This window comes from Chanodichthys erythropterus, chromosome 2, assembly GCF_024489055.1.
Source record: "Chanodichthys erythropterus isolate Z2021 chromosome 2, ASM2448905v1, whole genome shotgun sequence".
NCBI classification, from domain to species: domain Eukaryota; kingdom Metazoa; phylum Chordata; class Actinopteri; order Cypriniformes; family Xenocyprididae; genus Chanodichthys; species Chanodichthys erythropterus.
The window spans coordinates 12,124,589-12,147,917 of record NC_090222.1 but is presented as its reverse complement, the minus strand read 5'-3'; the positions used below and the strand labels follow the sequence as shown (position 1 = coordinate 12,147,917).

The window sequence follows — 23,329 nt, the reverse complement described above, 5'->3', positions numbered from 1 at the left end:
TATAAATATCTTGTTTTTGGGGAGCACCACATTAATTAACCTTGCCATGTCATGATAAAGTGGTACAATTTCTTGTTTGTTTGTTTTTTGTTTTGTTTTTTGTTTGTTTTGTGGATGTATGTTTTAGCAAGATGGTTGCACCACATGACCATTTGTTAGTAATGCCACATTACTTTAATGAAATATTTAAAAACTTTGTTCAAATCAAAGGCATAACCTTTTCTTATTATTCCTTTAAAAACAAAACAACAAACAAAAAACTGCTTGAATGTTTGATTAATAATAAATATTAAATATTTATAAACATTCTGGTGTTTTGATTTGTTTTTTAAAAAAAGAATAATAAAAGATTATGCCTTTTATTAGTAATTAATAAGGTTTTACTTTCAAGAATTCCATCCTCTCAAAATAAGAATATGATTTATAAGAATCATATTATTCTTATAAACAAACCTGTGACTTTAGTGACTGTTGGCTTTACATTTCTTACCTTTCTCTTCCTTTCCAGATCTGTCCTATCAGAGATGCTCTTGATCCGCTGACAAAGAGTTAACGCATATCTGCCAGACAGCCCCGTTGGACTGTCCTCTCTGGATGCTGCCCTATGGCTCCTGGGGTTGACCTGTGAAAAGCAGTCAAGCTGGACACCACGGTATCGCCCCCCACTGCCACAGCCTCATCCCTGCCCGTCCCGCTCTCCCCCCAGAACTGTCATCATACCTTCCAGCGCCTCTGGAACCCACCAACCACTGCTCCAGACCACCAGGAGGAGCAGTATGTAAGCGAGGACACTGCCAATGATGCCTCCAGGATTTGCAGAGATGCTGGAACCATCACAGGTCAGAGTGTACAAAGTTTGGGGATCGGCCTTGTGGATTACAATGGTTTTACAATGGTTTTTTGCTTGTTTTTTTTCTACAGACTTGTATACATACATATATATATATATATATATATATATATATATATATATATATATATATATATATATATATATTATGCATGGTAATTTAACAAAAAAAGTTCATTTAAAGCTGCAGTCCATAACTTTTTTTGGTTTAAAATTGATCCAAAATCAGTTGAGCTAGTACATAACCAGCCAGTGTTCAAAACATCTCCTTACTTTAGCCAGATTCACAACGGTAAGCTTGTAATAATGTTTTCTAATTCGAGTGGTACTGGTGGGTTTCTGGGGGAAATTCGATTTGATGTGATATGAGCTAAGTGATCGTTAGATTTAATCACCATTGGTAGCACGATTTATTGTAATGCTTTTTTTCTTTCTTTTTCTTTTTTTCTTGGTCAGAACAAAAATGGCAGATTTGTTACTTGTTCAGATGACATTTTCCTTGTTTTGGTCATACTTCCAAGACTACAATCTGTGATTCCAAAATACAGTATCCACCGGTGCGGTGACTGACAGCCACACATTCTCCTCAAAACATTAGATTCATCCGTGCTGAGGAGCCGTGCCAACGAACAACCCATGTAAGATGACAATACCGTAAATAACTGCAATTGCAGGTTTCAAACAGAGATGGCGACAAAGAGGCAAAACTTACAGACTGCAGCTTCAACGTTAATGTAGACTTAATGTAATTTAATCAACAATAGTGAAGATTTTACTAAAGCTAAAAAAATAAAAGAACACTTTAATACTTTTTATACTTGCTTAGAACTCAAAATCCACTCATAATTGAACAAAAAATGTTTGTGACACTTCTGAAGATTCAGAAGTTTCTTTGACCATGCATGTAAGTTTGCAAAAATTGAGAAATTATAAATGTCTGCTTATTTAAAAGAAACTAGTTGCTTCTAATAAGCCTTTCTGAACTTAATAAGTGTAGTAACTCCCTTCAGTTTTTCAACATGAGTAATGCTGTACGGACAGCCTACACACACTCAGGGCTGTTTGGACTCCTTTATTTATGAAACTAGGCCACTTCAAGAGGCATAAAGTTTATTATCTCTGCTGCGCCAACACTGATGCCTGACTTGTGCTGTCATTGGTCTCATGTTTCTTCAGCTTCAGTCCTGGATTCTGTCATTGTGATCTTGATGATGATGATTATTATTATTATTATTATGTGACACATTCGACTGATCCTGGGTCAGCAGTGAAAGACTCCTAAATCTTTTCTCTTAAGACTGAAACTAACCCTTTTTCCTCTTGGTAATACTTTGGGAAAGAGCTGACCTACTAACTCTCTCTCTCTCTGAGTTTTCCACTCATAGTGTTAAAAATAGCTGTTGTCTAGCTGGAATTGTGGCTCTTCGTTCCACTGTTGTAGAGGTGCTCAGGTTTAGCATTTAACCTCAATGATGCAGTGATGCAGACTGCTCTGGCTCTCTGGGGTATACATTCTAGTGTTGTCAGAAGTACTTGTACTTTAGTACTGAAATTTAAAAAATCTAACAATACCAGCATTTTAGCATTAACAGTAGTACCGAATCAGTCTGTTACCTGCTAATATGCGGCTGCTTTCAGGTATTCTCGTGCATATTTATGTGCATGCTGTGTGAAAAGCGTCAAAGGTTTCTCTTTACAAAGTATTTTTTGAAGCATTGAGCATTCTATCCAATTTAGCGCATGCAGTGCCCAGTCAAGGCCCACTCACAGCAAAGTCCTTTTTCGTTCTTCATTTAGGGGTAAAACGAAGTTTGAAATACGTGAGCAGCGATATACTGTTATTGAACATCTGACGTTTAGATGAATATGTAAATATGCGATGCACGCTTTCCTCTCAGTAACAAAATAAACACAGTAAAAATGTGTACGCACCTCCTATAGAGTGATCCTATATAGGTCGCAATAGGATTTTTCCATAGGCTTTTTGGATTATCGCAAAAAAACTAATTTTGTGATCAACAAAAGTTTATGAAACTTTGAAACTTGCTTTAGCAAGCCATTTTGAACTCCCAAAATGAACACAAAACGAACTTTGTTTTGGCCTGATTTTGTTTGAAATTACATCACATCAGTTTGTTCTTCGATTTCATTTGAAGTACAGTACTGTGCAAAAGTCTTCGGCCACCATTAGATGTTGTTTTAACAATGGTATAATGACCATATGTAATTATTTCTCAATCTCTTTATCAGAATATACTCAGAAAATACAGGAAATTTGTATGCAGAATTAAAAAACTGAAAAAAATCAGGGAAAAAAAGACTTCTATAGGCTAAAGTGGTAAGTGTTTAGTGACCTCCCCTTAGACTTGAGCAATAGCAGGAACCGTCTCTCTTAAACCTAAATGGAATGGAAAAGGGCTAGAAGACCAAGAAAACTCAAAATCTGATGAGAAGTTTCTCAGATTTTTTTTCTTTGAGAAGCTGGAAGAAATCCATGAGGTTACACTAAATACTGATTTTTGCTTAAAGAAACTTAAAGGTGCCCTAGAACCAGTTTTTACAAGATGTAATATACTGTAAGTCTAAGGTGTCCCCTGAATGTGTCTGTGAAGTGTCAGCTCAAAATACCCCATAGATGTTTTTTTTTTAATACATTTTTTAACTGCCTGTTTTGAGGCATCATTAACTATGCACTGATTCAGGCTGTGGCCCCTTTAAATCGTGCGCTCCCTGCCCCCCGTGCTCTCGACTATAATACAGTGCATTTACAAAGTTCACACAGCTAATATAACCCTCAAATGGATCTTTACAAGATGTTCGTCATGCATACTGCATGCATGTGTCGGATCATGCAAGTATAGTATGTATTTGGATGTTTACATTTGATTCTGAATGAGTTTGAGGCTGTGCTTCGTGGCTAACATTACACACTGTTGGAGAGATTTATAAAGAATGAAGTTGTGTTTATGAATTATACAGACTGCAAGTGTTTAATAATGAAAATAGCGACGGCTCTTGTCTCCGTGAATACGGTAAGAAACGATGGTAACTTTAACCACATTTAACAGTACATTAGCAACATGCTAACGAAAAATTTAGAAAGACAATTTACAAATATCACAAAAAATATCATGTAATCGTGGATCATGTCAGTTATTATTGCTCCATCTGGCATTTTTCGCTATTGTCCTTGCTTGCTTACCTAGTCTGATGATTCAGCTGTGCACAGATCCAGACGTTAATACTGGCTGCCCTTGTGTAATGCCTTGAACATGGGCTGGCATATGCAAATATTGGGGTCATACATATTAATGATCCTGACTGTTACGTAACAGTCAGTGTTATGTTGAGATTCGCCTGTTCTTCGGAGGTCTTTTAAACAAATGAGATTTACACAAGGAGGAGGAAACAATGGTGTTTGAGACTCACTGTATGTCATTTCCATGTACTAAACTCTTGTTATTCAACTATGCCAAGGAAAGTTAAATTTTTGATTCTAGGGCACCTTTAAAGATTTTTGCTTTTTTTTTTTTTTTTTTTTTTTAAATATTTCCTGTATTTTCTGTTTGTATTATAATAAAGACAAAATAAATAAATATGCATGGTCAAAGCTGGTGGTGGCCTAAGACTTTTGCACAGTACTGTATCAGGGCCGGAAGAATTCACTCGATGCTGCTCAAAACACCCACTTTTTTTAACACTAACTCAAGGACTATAACTAGTATACAGGAAGTGATGATCAGTTAACACTTTGACTTGAACTGTGGTGGCGATATCAAAGCTGACAGAATTTAAAAGCTGAAACTTTCATATCAAAAGTAACAAAGCACAAAGCTTTTTTGTGATTTTTGGATCAGAGACAGGCTACAAATAATGTTTAGTAATGTTTTGTTCAAGCATCAACTGAAAAACGACAAAGACTAAAAGATTGATCTTGAGATTTATCATCAAAAGTTTGATAAAATGAAGACGCAAGTGTTTTTGTGATTTATGAGGACACAAATTTGTATAATGACATGGGTATTACACTGGTATTATGAAGTAACATTAAATATGATTTCATGAGTCTTCATATTTAAAATAGCTTTAAAAACATTCTAATCAATGTTTTATTAAAAATGTAAAAATGCAGAATGTTTTCTGTGATGGGTAGGTTTAGGAGTAGGGGTAGTGTAGGGGGATAGAATGTACAGTTTGTACAGTATAAAAACCATTACGCCTATGGAACGTCCTCACTTTGATAGCAAAACAAACGTGTGTGTGTGTGTGTGTGTGTGTGTGTTTGTGTGTGTGTGTGTGTGTGTGTGTGTGTTTGTGTGTGTGTGTGTTTGTGTGTGTGTGTGTGTGTGTGTGTGTGTGTGTGTGTGTGTGTGTGTGTGTGTGTGTGTGATACATGGGCAGTAGTATAGCAGTGCATTTGAATAGGACTGCACATCTAACCGCTTTCATTCCATTCATTGGAGATAAATGCCTTATACCAAATTAGCGTAACTGGCAAGTGTAACTGAATTTTTGGCACCAGCTTTAGGCTGTCGTAGTTTTTTCCTGTCGCCTCCTGGAGAAACACTGCGTGAGCCCTTGATAAAAAGGCTCTAATGAATTTTCTCTGCTCGTCTTTAAGGGTCTGTAGTTGTGTAACCCTATTATGTTTATGTGTGATGAGAATTCAAACTAAAGATGATAGTTTTTGGTCACTTCCTTAGTTTACAATTTCCCCAGAGAAAAGGGGAGGGTGGGAAAGAGACCTCCAGATCAGTTACTTTTTTACTCAAAACATAATTTTCTGTTATACTTTTCGGTTTTGTAATGGTTTGTTCCAGTCACTTTTGGCCAAATATGGTTTTATTTGATCCACAAAGTTCAGTCATGCACTGTAAAAGCACTTTTATATTCTAGAAGAATTAAGCTTTTTAGTGTAATTGTCAGGTTTTATGTAACATGTTGACTAGTCTAAATTGGATATTTAACTGCAATCACTGATAAATAACATGGCAAAATGTAATCTTTAGGAAAATTTCAAAAATGATGTACACTTTTAATAATGTGTATTATAATGTTTTGATTTTTAAATGTACGTTTTAGCATTTAAATTGCTTTTGAATGAAATGTATGTATTTTTATTTATTTTATAAATGTATTTATTTAGACAAAAAAATGTATTTACTAGTAATCGGCATGAAAATAATTATCAGTTTATCGGTATCAGCCTTAATTTTAATATCATTGCATCCCTAATGTTGTATCCCTAAGGTTCCAGACATTTGAGTTTGTGCGCATTAAATGAGTTGAGGGTGGTGGGTTGGTTTTGTCTAGAGTGAATACTTTAGTGGTAATCACGGACTATACGATATAATCCATTCAATCCCCTTTTTGAGATTTCCTCTGCTGTTATCACAGATTCTCAGTTGGCTGAATTTGCATAGTGCAAATACTAGGCTGCCATTTTGTCCTGCTCCTGACAAGAAGTCCTTAATTATACAGTGAGAGACTTCCTACTCACCGCCTTCTAAAAATTCACCATTTACCACTACATTTGAGTTTGCCACTGATTCATTGTTACATTTTGTAGTACTGTTACTATAGCAATAATAGCTAGATTTCAGAAGAAAATGTTAAAGGGTTAGTTCACCCAAAAATGAAAATACTGTCATTAATTACTCACCCTCATGTTGTTCTACACCCGTAAGAGCTTCGTTCATCTTCAGAACATTGCATTGACAGTGAGATAATTTACACTTTCAAATGCCCAGAAAGGTACTAAAGACATATTTAAAACAGTTGATGTGACTACAATCTTAATGATATGAAGCGACGAGAATTACTTTTTGCACCAAAAAAACAAAATAACAAATTTATTCAACATGGGTGATTTAAAAAAAACTGCTTCATTAAGTTTCAAAGCTTTATGAATCTTTTGTTTCGAATCAGTGGTTCGGAGCGTGTATCAAACTGCCAAAGTCACGTGAACCGTTGAAATTTCGAAACACTTATGACATAACAAAGCCTTGTTTTACTGAAATCGCATAACTTTGGTGCTCCGAAATACTGATTCAAAACAAAAGATTCGTAAAGCTTCGAAGCTTCAGTAAGCAGTGTTTTGAAATCGCCCTTCACTAGATATTGTTGAATAAAGTCATTATTTTATTTTTTGGCGCACAACAAGTGTTCTCGTCGCTTCATAACATTAAGGTTGAACCACTATAGTCACATGAACTGTTTTTAATATATCTTTATTACCTTTCTGGGCATTTGAAAATGTAAATTAACTTGCTGTCAATGGAGGCCTCACGAGCCATTGGATTTTATCAAAAATATCTTAATTTGTGTTCCGTAGATGAACAAAGGTCTTACGGGTGTAGAACGCCATTAGGGTGAGTAATTAATGACAGAATTTTCATTTTGAACTAACCCTTTAATTTGCTATAGGTGCTTGACAGGGTTTTGCTACTGGAATTAAGGTGTTTTTAGTTGTTTTTAGTATGTTGCTATGGTGTTCGTTATGGTTGCTAAGTCATTGATATTTTAGGCCATGGGTGTCCAATCCTGCTCCTGGAGGGCCACAGTTCAGCCCCAATCCCAATTAAACATACCTGAACCAGCTAATCAAGGTCTTACTAGGCATACTAGAAACTTCCAGGCAGGTGTGTTGAGGCAAGTCGGAGCTAAACTCTACTGGACAAAGGCTGTTTTCTTTGTTTATGCTGTTTAAGGCAAGCGCGAGCTCCGGGGGTGGGGAGCACGAGAATTTAAAGGAGCCACAGCCTGAATCGGCGCATATTTAATGATGCCCCAAAATATGCAGTTAAAAAAATGAATGAAAAAAAAATTATGGGGTATTTTGAGCTTAAACTTCACAGACACATTCAGGGGACACCTTAGACTTATATTACATCTTTTGAAAACACATTCTACGGCACCTTTAAACTAAAGTGAGAAATGTTTCCTTGGCAATTAGATGAAAAAAAAAGATTTTTAACATTTCATTATTTTATTTCAAGTATTGAAAATAATACATTATTATGGTTTAAATTTAGATGACGATAATAACGATAATGGTCCCAGGTTAGGGCTCTCTGTACTTCATAGTTAATAATGTCTTCAGTCAGCTTGATAATACACTGCTTCAGGGAAATGTGTTTCGGATTTTATGACCAGCCCTTCCTCCACTGAAGGACACGGCAGACGGTGAATGAGTGAGATCGTCACCCCACCCCCCTCGTGGCATTGTGTTTTTACTGTTTTGCTTTCATATGTGATAAGATATGTCGGTTAGAGTGTTGTAATAGCACAGGCATCTCATTAGCATATGGAAAGCTTTAGGTCATTTAACCTACTTTTCTTTAAACTGACTGGATGCAATATCATGGCACACTGCCATCTAGTGGATGTCTAGGGTTATCAATGATGGCCGTTATTTCTCACTTTCAAGTATTTGTACAGCAGGTCAAACAGCTATGAGCAGTATAACCCATGTTTACTTGTTCTGTTTAATGAGGGTTTGAGATGCAGCAGTCAAACTTGTCTGAAGAGCAGGTGTGCATCTTCTCTCTGAGCTGGATTTCATCTTTGACCTTTGACACATATGCATTAAATAGTTTGTTGAGATTAAATAATTCAGTTACATGTTTTGTCTTAATTTAGTTATATCAAAAATGTCTGTATGACTTTTTAACTCTACAGCATGGCTTTTTTTAGTTAAATGTATTGTATACAAAAGACTAATGGAATGATGGAATGGAAATTCAAGTTGTTGATTACAAATTAAAACCATATATATATAATACTACATAATACTTTGGTTGGTAAAGTAAAATAAAAGTTTGTCAGAGATTCCGCATCTGATTTGTACCCTATTCATGGTAGCAAAAATCAACACACAATGTTTAAAAATCTTGTGTGAACATCACTTGTGTGGAGTTTGTGTCACATGATGTACAAGAAGATGTTGCAACATCAAATTAACCGGTCAGGCAGTCTGTACTTTGCTCAGGTAACACCATTATTAGTGCTGCAATTGAACACTTTACATATCAGACACCACTTATTCTTCCTCTGGCCACATTTCTGTTTTCATTTTAGCATGTTACTTGTTAAATTACAATAGGCTCTAAATTCCCCCCCTATTGTCTTCAAAAACAGGTCTGGTCTGGCCCAAGTCAACACACACTAATTCAGGGTCAAATTTGTGTATATCCGTGTTTAAATACAGTTTTGTAAAGTCAACTTTAGTATTGTTTTGATGCAGTTGCCAAGGTCACACTGCCTGACTCACAGAAAAGATTATCTCAGAATTCCCAAAACAGAGATACTGTTTAACTGTTGTTTCCATAGTAATGTACCACTTATGAGTGGTTTGGCAAGCCAGCTGTGCAAATATTACAGGTAAGCACAATATATCATAGTTATCGGCCTTTATTTAATTTTATTTTCTTTAAATGTATTTCTTATTATTTTTATAATATATTTTTAATTTACAGATATAGAGATGATATAAAACATACATTTAAATAATAATGTAATATAAAAAATAAGAAGACCCCTGATATGATTGTAAAGCGCTTTGGGTGTACAGTAGTACATATGAAAGCGCTATATAAATGCCTCATTCATTCATTCATTCATTCAATAATAATAATACATTTTAAATAAATAAGTAAGCTGGCAGTACACATACTCTGACAGTAACTAGCCATTTTATTGGCAAATCTTCGAAATGAATTAGAGACTTATAGTAAGATGTAATTAAAATCTTCAAAATGAATTAGAGACTTATAGTAAGATGTCATTACACTTCATTTCAGCAGCTCTCTACTGCCATCTGATTGGCTCTTTCCCAAAGATCCCCATTCATCTCCTTATGGCAGTCATCTGTGCATGTGTTGCGATGCACGTTTGTGTTTCCCACATGTCCTTTCATGTTCTTCTACTGCTGAGTCAGGAAAACCTTTTGTGTCCTAAAATAAATAGACTACAGAATGCATTAAACTTCAATATCCAGGTGCAGAATCACCACTTCAATAGACTTTATAACAAGACTTTGAATATAGTATATAACAGTCTATATAATTTATATAAACTATTATATGCTGTATTAAAAATCCTGGTTTGAATTTGTTCATCTATATTAGCTTGTAAATGTTGTTACTCTGAAGTTAGAAATGTGTGCAGGTATTAATGTAATTCCTTTTGCTTGATGGGTAATGTTTTCTATCAGATAACTCTTATTATCGTATTATATGTTTACCATCTGTCAACCATGTCATTGTCGCATGTGAAGATAAAGCACTTTAGAAGTCAGTGCTTTTACTGTAAAATATGTAGTATAAAGTTTGTGTGTGTGTGTGTGTATGTTTTTAGCTGTTCAAGAGCAGTCAGCAGCATGTGGCCAAAGGTTTCTCCCTGTTCTGAGCTCCAGCTCATGTCAAACTAAAGTAGCAGTCTGTGACATTAAACCACCTTGACATTCTCTGCTTGTACAGAGAGAGAGAGAGAAATTTTGGTTAGGGAAAGTTATTGCTACAAGACTTTGGCATAGATTTCATTTGAATCCTATTATGGACCCCAGTGTATTTTATTTTTTTTTTTTTTCTGTTACGTTAAAAATATTGCATATATTCATGCATGTATTGTTGAGATAGTTGGGTTGCTTCTCTTTCTTTACCCCTTACACTTACTAACACACTGAACAGCTGTTAAGCTACTAGATTTATCTCTGAGGCAGTTCCCCTGAGGCTGTGTAACTTCCTGCCTAACACACGCCCCCAAAAACCCCTGATCTACAGCCTGTTCTGCACAAAGTACTGTAAGTCACACATGTTTTTTTTCATGAAAACAGAAAACTGATCCAGGGTCAGGAGGACAGGAACAATGAGCGCTGAAGTCGACTGGCCTGAGAGCAATTCAGTCTATGTTTAGTGAGGGGCCATGTGACTGGTGTCATCAGCATGCCAGACATGACTGGGCCGTGTCCGCGTTTGCTCACCGCCTCCTCCCTCGTCTTTTCACTCTCCCTCTCTTCCTCTCATAATCACTCGTTCCCTCGACGCCGTGTCCGATCTTGAAGGAGTGGAAAATGTAAGTTTGGGCGAGCGAACGGAGTGCCCGTGGCTGCAGCACCATGAGTGAGTACTGCTTCTTCACTCTCACTGGACTTTGTCAGATTTTTCTTGACATTGTCTAACTGTAGGCAGAGATTTTGTAGAGATGTCTATCTGTGCTTTAGGGTTGAGACTAAGTTGTTTGACTTTAGGGTTCAGTGAACTGTGACTTTGTAAGTTGCTAGTTTGTAGTGCCTTGTGCCAAAAAAAAAACTTTTTTGAAACATTCTTTGACAGCATTTGAAAAAATGAAGAAGTTTGTCTTTGATTGGAAATCTTATGTGAGATTCTTTGAGTTACTTTTAGGGATTTTAGACATTTAGTGTAGTTTTTATTTCATCTATCTATCTATCTATCTATCTATCTATCTATCTATCTATCTATCTATCTGTCTATCTGTCTATCTGTCTATCTGTCTATCTGTCTATCTGTCTATCTGTCTATCTGTCTATCTGTCTATCTATCTGTCTATCTATTACACATAAAGTGAGATTTAAAAGTCTGGCTTCACATTGAAAATCTGTGATTTCAAAATCTAAATTTAAGTGATTAAAACCTGGAATTTAATAACCATTAAAACAAATTGATGTAAAATAGATAAGGACTCTATGTTATTCTAGGACAATAATCAAAGCAAATATATACCAGTGACTTTGTGCAAAAGGTCAGGTTGTGCTCTTTGGATATTTTTCAGATCAGGCTGAATAATGTTATCATAAGGTTTTACACAAACTTGTAGAGTTCACGCCAGCTTTACAAACCAAATGTGTTTGTGTGTGAGAGAATTTCACATATATTAATTTTTAACTTGTCACTGGAAGTGTTTTGATAATACAGTATATTCTATTTTTAAGAAAATTAATAGTAAAATCCAGAATTTACAAATTGGACCGTACTGTAAATGCATGTAGGTAATGTTCTTAGTAGAACAAAAAGTCTTTAATGGTGAAGGAGACTGGAAGGACAGCATGATTTCACTAGTGCTGTTGCTTTAAAAACATAAGCCTGAAATAATCACTAGCCACACACACACACTTACACATGCAGTCGCTTTCCAGGGCAAAAGGACACACTGGGCCCTATTTTAACGATCTAAACGCAAAGTGTAAAGCAGACGGCGCAGGTGCACTCAGGGCGTGTCCAAATCCACTTTTGCTATTTTAACGACGGAAAAACGGTCCGTGTGCCGGGGCGCATTTTTTCCCTATTCTCTTAATGAGTAATGGGCGTAACGTTCAATAAACCAATCAGAGTGTCATCTCCCATTCACTTTAAGAGCGAGATGCGCTCGCGCCATGGCGGATTGCTATTTACATGGCGGAATTTGTTGGCGATGAGTCAGTTAATATATATGTGTGTGTAATGGCACGATTGTTCAATTAATTAGCCAATTTCATTCATCATTATAAGTAGTAATAGGCTGAATTGAAAATAGGTAGCATAATTCTAATACACGCAATGACTATTCATCATTACATTATAACGTAACATTACGTTATATTTATGTAGCCTACACAATAATATTCTATTACACTGCAATCCTTTTGTTTTTAATATTTGGCATGTTTGTGTGATGCGCATCCCTGTGTGTAATAAGAAAAGTCAACGCGCACTGTGGATGCGCCCAGAGGCGCAGTTTCTATCAATGCACTCTAACAAAAAAATATTGCGCCATTGACTTTAGACTTTAGACCAGGTTTGAGTTGGTCTATGGCCCAGTCTATTTTCAGCTCCTTAAAATAGCAATGCGCCGGCAATGCGCCTGAACACACCTCTTTTTTAGACCGGCACGGCCGTGGGCGCACTAACTGGCGCAAATGCATTTACTAATTTAAGGACGTGGCGCTGAACGGGAAAACGCGAACGGCGCCAGACGCAAACTAGCAAACACACTTGCGCTGCGCCTTGCGTCGCATTGTGCCGGGTGTATTATAGGGCCCACGTTTCAACATATATCTGTGTCCTGACCTCAGAAGAGGAGACTAATAGAGGCTTGATTATTGTTAGAAGTTAGGTTTGTTTATTAGTTTAATGTTGTGATCTATGTACGGTAATGCTTTAAAGATGCAGTAAGCGATTTCTGAGAATCATTGCTGAACACTAAAACCCGGTAAGTTGCAGCAACTCAAACCACTTGAGGAAACCGATATCCGTAAACCATTTAAGTTTTAAAACCAATAAGTATAAGTACTCTAAACTCCTATACATTGAGTTAAATTCACTTATATTTTAGTGTTGGTTTAGTCAATCATAAGAGTAAACTCAACTTAAAGATTTTAAGTTTATTCCACACATTCAGTTTGAATTCAGGTAACAAATCTAAATAAGTCTTAACAACTATATCGTTACTTAAATGGTTTGAGGAAACCGATTGCGGATTGCGGAGTTAATCAAACTCAAAGTAATAAAGTTACATAACCCTAAGCAAAACATTGGCACAAAATGATGACAGAACAAGAGGGTATTCTTAAGTATTTATTGAAAAACAACATTTACTTCACAACAGTTTCAAGCATAAAACAAAATCATTGCTGTCAAGTCAAAAATATAACTTTAAAGCTACAGTCCACGATTTTTGACCCTCTAGCGGTTAATAAACAGAATTGCACACGTCTTGCGGAGGAACATTGTAGCCGGAGCTACTTTTCTCTGTGTATGTCTATGGCGAGTCACGCAGTTACTGTGATGCTCTGCGGCGGGTCCTACCAGTCCGGCCTGAAATAGTCAGAGTATAAACACTTATTATAAGTGTACGATAATGGTTCAGGGTAAGACAAAAACACGGTTTGGAAAATGGATTCATGTTGTATATTCTCATTATATAATTTTTGTAAATTTTTAATTTTTAAGTTGCGGACAGCAGCTTTAAAACAACCTTATTAAAGACTTGTTTTCCCAAATAAGACCGCACAAACAAGGAAAATATTTGTTTAAAGGTGCCCTAGAACCAGTTTTTACAAGATGTAATATAAGTCTAAGGTGTCCCCTGAATGTGTCTTTGAAGTTTCAGCTCAAAATACCCCATAGATTTATTTTGATAAATATTTTTAACTGCCTATTTTGGGGCATCATTAACTATGCACCGATTCAGGCTGTGGCCCCTTTAAATCGCGCGCTCCTTGCCCCCTCGAGCTCTCGACTATAATACAGTGCATTTACAAAGTTCACACAGCTAATATAACCCTCAAATGGATCTTTACAAGATGTTCGTCATGCATACTGCTAGGGCTGCAACGATTAATCGCGATTAATCGTTTGCAAAATAAAAGTCTGTGTTTACGTAATATATATGTATGTGTTCTGTGTATAATAATTATGTATATATAAATACACACACATACAGGTATAAAGTTTAGAAATATATGCATGTATTATAAATATATATATTTATATATATTTTATATTACATATAAACATAAATATTTTATATATAAATATAACATTTTTCTTAAATATATACATGAATGTGTGTGTATTTATATATAAATAATTATTATACACAGAACACACACATATATATTACGTAAACACAGACTTTTATTTTGCAAACGATTAATCGCGATTAATCGTTGCAGCCCTACATACTGCATGCATGCGTCGGATCATGTGAGTATAGTATTTATTTGGATGTTTACATTTGATTCTGAATGAGTTTGAGGCTGTGCTTCGTGGCTAACGGCTAACATTACACACTGTTGGAGAGATTTATAAAGAATGAAGTTGCGTTTATGAATTATACAGACTGCAAGTGTTTCAAAACTAAAATAGCGACGGCTCTTGTCTCCGTGAATACTGTAAGAAACGATGGTAATTTTAACCACATTTAACAGTACATTAGCAACATGCTAACGAAACATTTAGAAAGACAATTCACAAATATCACTAAAAATATCATGTAATCATGGATCATGTCAGTTATTATTGCTCCATCTGCCATTTTTTGCTATTGTCCTTGCTTGCTTACCTAGTCTGATGATTCAGCTGTACACAGATCCGTTAATACTGGCTGCCCTTGTGTTATGCCCCGAACATGGGCTGGCATATGCAAATATTGGGGGTTTACATATTAATGATCCCGACTGTTACGTAACAGTCAGTATTATGTTGAGATTCGCCTGAGATTCTTCGGAGGTCTTTTAAACAAATGAGATTTACATAAGAAGGAGGAAACAATGGAGTTTGAGACTCACTGTATGTCATTTCCATGTACTGAACTCTTGTTATTCAACTATGCCAAGGTAAATTCAATTTTTGATTCTAGGGCACCTTTAAAAGTTTTCATTTTAAAATTGTAAAAGTTTGTAAAATTAAAAAAAAATAATATAAAATAACTATGTTCTAACACCATCAGAAACAGATTGGATCATTTTTATGTAAAAAGTAATTTTCCCCCAAGATTCAACAGCACTTATATGAACTTGTACTCAGACATCACCTCATCTTCAAAGACAATCAAAATATCCAGTGTTATTATGAGTTTCAAATTAGAAAACGTGAGGAGCAAGTAACCATTTTAAATGTTAACTAACGTTAGCAAAACAGCAATATATTGATATTTGTAAACATTAATAATTTGATATTTGTAACCAACCCAAACAAACACACCCCCTCCCGTCATGGCTCCGCCCCCCAAAATGCAAGAACTCACAATGCAAGAGTGGATGGATGTCTTTTTATCATATAGCAGAAATGAAGCAAAATAAATCTTCGCGTAAAATAAAATGAAGATGACATACGAATGACGAGGAAGAACAAAAAATTAACATACATGGGTATATACAAGTAGGAGTTCATTGTTAGTCGCCAGCAGCACACACTCAAAACCAATGTCACTCATGTATGGAGCAGAAACAACACAACATCGGCTTCTGTTTTCATGCCTTCCCACTTGGTCTCTCCAGCGCTGGAAAGCTTTTTTAATATTAACTCAGGTCCTAAAGCTCTTGCTCTGATCTTATAACCCTTCTTTTTCCTGTGATATTCCTTTACTCTTTTGCAATGTCTCTCAGCCATCTCTCTTTCTACAGTCTTTCTTCAAATCTTCCTCTTGCTCACTCTCTCTCTCCTCCCCCCATCATGAGAGGATATGCCCCCTACTGCTGATTGGCTACAAGTGTGTTGTGGTGCTCAGTCCAATCCACTTTCAACAGCGTTTTTTAGCACCTTTTAATAGTGTATGTGCGCTGTTTTGTTATTTTTGCACTGCCCCTCATTTCAGCAAAGTCCTCCTGACAGGTTTTGTTCTGCTCTTCTTTTTTTTTTTTTTTTCTTTTTTTTTTTTGTCAGTTTGCTTTAGATGCACAAAAAGACTGCTCTTTAATCAAGTTTTAACAGAACAAAACCTCCCCCCTATACCTGTATACAGATTTTCTTTTCCTTAGTCCAAAAAAATACATACCGTTTTTGTACAGATGTTATATCCATTCTCAGTCTGTTTATGTGGCAGATATGTGTTCATGTCATTCTGTATAATACAGGGAAAGTTTCCCTCTCATGGGCCCCATGCTTTCCAGGCTAGTGTAAAGAAGACTGCTTGAGCCATACAACTCTATCTTAGCAGAGTGCTACAGCAGTAGGGAAGTTAAATCCTATTAGTTTTATGCATGATTTTTACATACAATTTTTGACGTAACCCTCTAATAATAATAAACTTTTTGAAACAGCCCTGCCATGAGAGACGAGATTTGTACAGCGGTGATATGTTTCTGTAGAATCCGCAAATCGGTGATATTTAGGCTATTTATTTAATGGGGTAATGAACTGCGTTGTTTTTATTGTTTTATAATGTTTCCTAGGGTGCACTTATAATGTTAGTAGGCTTTTTACATCCAAAATTGTCATAATTTATATATAAAAGTCATTTTTCCTACCCTGATTTTAGCCCTCTAGTTTGAACGCTCTGTTTTAAGGGGCGTGTCTGCTGTGAGACTTCAGTGTAAACGCCCACTGCTGTGATTGGCTAACATCTTTCCATTTGAAATAGCCAATTACTCTCTCTTTTAGCATGTTTTTACTATTACAGCTCTCAAGGTTACCTAATCGTGAAAAGTGCTGCATTATATTTAGATCTATATCATTATATTTAGATCGTGGCATGAAAGGTTGCAGTGATGAACACTGTAGTCGATCACAGACATGTTGAGCGTATGAAAGCAGTAATTTCGTTGCACCTCATTTTCTGTACACTAACAAATGCTTTCATCTTCACTAACAGTGCAAACACGATATAACTAAGAGATTTGTTGAATAAAACAAGAGTTTTGCACGCCAGTCACTGATACACTCACGCTGTTTGATTGACAGCTTCAGCTCGTGCTGCTCCAACGATTGCAAAGGGGGCTTTCTTTGATCGCTTTCTTTGTATAATTTAATCATTGTTAAATAACAGATTATTTTCATCCTACTAAGAGAAATAACGCAAGTTGACGTTTAGTCACGGGTTTGATTTACTGACACACAGACAAAGAACATCTGACTGCACATAAATCATATCAGATCAGGCATTAGAATTAACGCAGTTGCTTACATGTTGTCACATTACTGTCGAGTCCAAGCACTGTACAATATTTTGTAATCCTCAACAGCATGTTTATTGGTAGCTCAATCCGTTATTGCACCACGTAGGCCTATGTTACTTAGGCTGCCTATTCTATTGCATGTCATGCGCAAATCGGTGGACGGGGCTTAACAGGCAGGGATGAAGTAGGCGTTGATCTTCTTCTGCAGAGGCGGTGCTTGTTGCCCTTTGACGTCATAGATCCCCACTTTGAAAATCTTGTCATTTTCTGGGTCTGGTGTAAATAAAATCTTTTATTGGACTAACAAGGAAGTTTTCAGCTCTAAAACTTACAGGATATTCTTATGATGACCTCTTATATGTCAAAAGCTCAAGGAAAAATTTGATTTCTCAGTTCATCACCCCTTTAATTTGACTTATTATTCTTTTTATTTATTTATTGTTTTTAACATGATGTTCTGATAAACTCCCTCAAAGTCCCTTGCAAACAACATCTTTTATTTGAGTCGCTACTGCATGAATTACCCAAAGTCAATCACCTTTTCTATTTGCTGTGGATATCAGTGACTAAAGTACAAATCGATGATGATGATGACGTCCAGAACACCTTTCCAGAAAAGTTCCATTCTCATCGGGGTTCCCTGAAAATGCTGGTTTTAGTCCTGAAAATTTGTATGTGTAAGTTTGGTTATAGAGTGTGGTTGTCAACTTAGTCTGTATGTTGTATTTCTGCAAAAGGACATTACATTGCTTCTTGCATGTTTCATGACTTTTTCAAAGTGAAATGTCCAGTGAGTGGCACTAAAAGCGTCTTGATTTTTCTTTGAAACAGATGAACATTAATCTGGGAACATTTTATTACATTATTGTTTACACTGTTGTATGTATCACAGCACAAAAAGAAGAAGAAAAAGAAAAGGGGGGGTGGGGATTAGTACTGTTATTCAGCAAGGATGCATTAAATTGATCAAACGTAAGACATGTTATTAAAGCAGAACTAAGCAACTTTTTTACCTTCATAAATAGTTTTCTAAGTCCTTACAATGGTTAATTGACTTGTAGTGGTGTGTTTGAGGCGTGCACTAACCCCCTCTGGTACGTCTACGCCAAAAAACAGCACTTGCAAGTTGAGCTTCACCAACCCGACACAATCTCGCCTCATGTTCACGTTCACGCGAGAGTGACAAAATGCTTTACGGTAATTCAAAAACAATGTATATATTATGACTTTATAAGACAATTTCGAAAATTACCCGCCTCCATTGAGCTTTCTTGTACTGTATTTGCAAAACTACTGCGCTAGTGAGTGTTGTAGTCGTAGTCCAGAGCTGCACTTGGAGTATTTACGACAGTGTGAATTACTGAAGGAACCTGTAGGGGGAGCTTCGCAAATCTTACTGAGTTCCGCTTTAAATACAAAAAAAAATCTAATTAATGCTTTTGAACTTTCTATACATCAGAGAATCTTTAAAATATTGTGTCATGTAGTGTTGTCAAAAGTACCGACTTCGGTACCTATCGGTACTGAAATTTTAAAAACGTGACGCTTTGAGCGCTGTTGAGCGGATTCATAAACATCTCTGATTGGCCATTGTGTTGACGCACTCATCGGATATGCCTGTGATTGGCTACAATGATCAACGCGTGGGAGCATTTGAAAGCACACGGAAGTGTTTGAATTTGAAAACGTTTTGAAAGTGGGAGCGCGAGCGATTGAAAGCAGGCGTCTAACAGTGGACCGATCCGCGATAGACGCCTGCTTTCAAACGCTCCGGTGTGTATCTGTGTAAGCGCTTAGTGAAGAGATTAATTGATGAATATTTACAACGTTTTTACAGCGTTGATCATTGAAGCCTATCACAGACATATCCGATGAGCCGTGAAAACAACGGCCAATCAGAGATGTTTACGAATCCACTCAACAGCGCTCAAAGCGTAACGTTTTTAAAATTTCAGTACCGACTATGTACCGAAGTCGGTACTTTTGACAACATTAGTGTCATGACATGAGCAAAAACTGTTTTCAACATTGATAATAACAACCATTTTTAATAATTGAGCACCAATAATAGAGCACTAAATGCTTTGAAAGACAATGTGATGTCTTTCAAAAACAATAAAAAACATAATTATTCCAAACTGTTGACCAGTATTGTACTTTTTGTAGATAAATTTAGGTAAAGGCATGTTTTTCCAGTGAACCTGTGTTGGAACTGTGTAAGCATAACTGTAATAAGCTTTTAAATGAAGGACTGACAAACGCTTTCTACACTGTGAACGTGGCCATTATATTGAAATTAATTTAATTAATTTAACAGAAAATTACTAACAGCAGCTTTAAAATCATGCAAAGTTCATGCTTGGTTGCATTGTATCTGTGGCACAAACTTGGTGACCTTCTCTAAAGGTGAATACTGCTTTTATATTGGGTCAAGGAGTCAGCACTGTGCTACATGCCAGTAGTGCACTTGATATTCAGGTCTCTCTCTCTCTCACACACACACTCTGCTGACCGTCAGTGGTTTATCTCTTTGGCATTATGGCTGTAATGGGTTTGCATTGTTTCTGTGTGCTCTCAGTAATGTAGCCACAAGGCCAATCCCATTCTAGAGGTTAAACCCCTGTGCTTAGTTGAACACAAGTATGCGGCCTCCCTCTATCACAAATGGGGGTTGAGTCTCTTATTTGCCCCACATTTTTCAGTCCTAAATTTCTGCTTGCATCAATTTAGTCATTACTATACAGAAGAGTGTTGTTATAACAGTATTGGTGGATTGGAATAAAGGCTGGTTGTCTGATGGAGGAGAGGCTGCTGTGTTGAACAACAGCATGTTGTCTGATGGGAGGATGGGCAGAATAAAATATTCTGTTAAGACTGTGTGGCTGCTTGATAATTAGCTGTAATCTAATGATGTAATGTTGTGTGCTTATGAATTCAAAGAGAGATGCTGTGTTTAAACAAAAAGTTGAACCTCAGTATTTTTCCACAATCTGTGCTTTTTATCAGTTGTTCTGGCTTGTCATTTTAAAAGTATTGTCGTTTATATGCTCGTTCATGATACACTCAAAAGATTTTGTCAGAACAGGTTCCACTTTTGTAGTTCTTCATCTGACCACTAGAGGTCAGCATAGACTCATACTTAATGTATTTCCATGTATAAGCAATTATTTGGACCCTAAACATGTCTTTGACTTCACATATCAGGTAAATTGTATTATTACACTGTTATTACACAGTTATTACAACCATAAGTTGTAATAGAGTCCTTTTAGCTTTTTCTGTATTATCTCTGAAATGTTGAAATGTACTAATTAGCTCTAAGGAATTTATGGGATAAGGTAAATAGTTCAGTGATGGTATTTGATGGCAATGCTATGGTACTTTTTTATATATATAAAAATATGCATGGGTATTTCTGGGGTACTCTTGCAATAAATTGAATCCTACTCACCCCAAAGTGACCCACATTTAACTAAAAAGTGTTGAAATATTTTTGTCTTCATTTTGAACAATTTATTTATTATTTCATGATTTGAAACCTCTTTGTTTTCAATTCTGTGGAAAGGATTCAATTGAAAATTTTAATTAAATGTCACATTTTGTTGCTAATGCACTGAATTCAAACACCACCATGCTATCAGAAAAAATGGTTGTACCATTTTTAGTACAGGTTTTTTCTTTTCTTTTTTTCTCTCTCCTTTTTCTGGTAAGATTGATTGAGCAAATGTCTACCCCAGTGCCTGATTTTTCTCACCATTCTGTTTGCTTTCTCTCTCTCTCTCCTTATCAGATGTGTGTAACAGCACTGATCTTCCTGAGGTGGAAATCATCAGTTTGCTTGAGGAGCAGTTGCCTCATTATAAGCTGAGAGCTGACACAATATACGGCTATGACCACGACGACTGGCTCCACACGCCTCTCATCTCACCCGACGTCAACCTCGACCTGACCACAGAACAGATCGAGGAGACCCTCAAATATTTCCGTAAGCACAGAACTCACTCTCTCCTGTTCCTCTATTCTTCTCAAATATGCACTGACACACATACACTTAAACATTGCATGACCACCATTCATATATGCTTTAACAAAGCTTTTACATAAGGATTACAATTGAGCATGCATTGGTTGAACATGTGCTCAATAATTCATTTCAATAAGCCTAGAATGAAGTAAAAACCATTAAAATCTTCATGTTAGCATGGCAGAAACATTTCCAACGGTGCATTTTTAAGGTGTTAATCGGAAATATGCATGCGCAAATTAAAGCAAAAGGTCTTTTTTTGCATACAACAGACAATATTTTACTACTTCATACAATGTAACATGCTATAATCCTTCTAAAACTCTTTTAAAGATTGTTTTCTATGTTTATATGCATATAATTAGTAATATTTAATTATTATTAAATTTATAATTTATTAATTGAGAGATTATATGGAATATTTGTATACTTGAATAGTTGTAAAAATTAATTTGCCATACTAAAGGACTATTTAAGACAAAAGGGTGATTTTAAAACCAGTTAGAGGACCTAAGATATACACTTTCCTGTATTCATATAAGATTTAAACTAACATCTTGATATTCATTAAAAAAAAAGTTGGGGCATATTTTGTTTTAACTACTGCTCATTACATGAAACTTGAGATATAACTTGGCTAATACATGTACAATTGTTGCCATGTGACAGCTGTGTTTGGTAGATACAACACTGGATCTCATTGCCAGGCAACCACCCTACACTGCTGGTCATTGGCTGAGTCTGCTGTCACTCACAGCACCAGTGTATATACGAGCAGCTGATAGGTCTATGAGATCAGTTTCCTTGCCATGATCTGTCCTTGAGTTTGTGTTTGAACACTGGTATTTGACCATATGCAAAACTTTTTTTTTTTTTTTTTTTTTTTATTCAGTATTTAACAGGCAGGTCTGCAGTAGACCTTACATTCTGGCAATCTTTTAACCACTGTGTTGAAATAGTAAAATGACTCCAGTCATTGAAAGTTATTTTACATAAATATGTAAACGTGTTCCAAAATACCCAGTGTTATAAATATAGAGTGGAGAAATGCCTTCAGACCTTATAAATGCCGGTTTAGATATTTGTCCTTTAGTGAACAGTACAGTCATCAGACATTGTAGATCACAGTTTTACAGCAGAGTGTGTTCTCTGTTATTCAAACTGGTTCATTGGGAGCTGATGCCCTGTATTTGATGCCCTGGATCTTATGAGCTATTTTTAGCTAATATGTGAAAGAGCTGTATGACAGTTCAAACTGAGGCCCGTCTCTGAGTTGGAGAAGGACTGTGGCTTTAACATGATTTTAACCAAATCTTTCACAGTGTGTGATGCTGTTATGTAATATAAATTACATGTTACTTCTGATTTGTTAAAAACCAACTTGTTCAGAAACGCTTGGAGATGCACAAAATAGTTGATCCTATTGTGGCTTTGTTTGGAACTTTTTTGAAGCAAAAAGACTGTCAATACTGTCAAAAATATAAGCTACTCAATATTAAATGTCTTAATACTTACTATGGAGAACTTTAATATGGAGTTTTATATGGATTTTTCCATTCCAATGTGCTGCTTTTCCATTGTTTTTCCATGTAAGTATGCGCTAGATGGACTTCTTTAACCATTGCTCTCTCCTCTCGCATCTTTTTGCGGCATCTTGTACATGATGACACACGGCATGCTAAAAATACAATGCTCAAGTTAAAGGCACAATTACAGATTTTTGCATTAAAATATCCAAAAATCACCAGCTCGGTGTTAAATACGGTATTTTGCTCACTTGTGTACTTACATTATCCCAAATGTTTCCAACAATGTTTAAATCCAGAGAAATGCACAATTT

At 36.1% G+C, this 23,329-nt stretch overlaps 1 protein-coding gene across 3 annotated transcripts in view; it reads left to right on the top strand.

The window, feature by feature from the left end:
- Positions 1–637: 637 nt before the first annotated feature.
- Positions 638–23,329, top strand: part of trak1a (trafficking protein, kinesin binding 1a) — a 60,106-nt gene continuing 37,414 nt past the window's right edge. The window contains exons 1-2 of one of the 3 annotated variants that reach the window (XM_067401164.1): positions 638–839; positions 21,256–21,450. Coding sequence is in view for 1 of the 3 variants with exons in the window: in XM_067401155.1 (XP_067257256.1) it covers positions 10,968–10,971; positions 21,256–21,450 (199 nt within the window). In the remaining 2 variants the exon portion in view is untranslated. Of the gene's footprint in view, positions 840–10,827; positions 10,972–21,255; positions 21,451–23,329 lie in introns of those variants that run through there. The other 2 variants (XM_067401155.1, XM_067401160.1) reach the window with 2 other exon arrangements.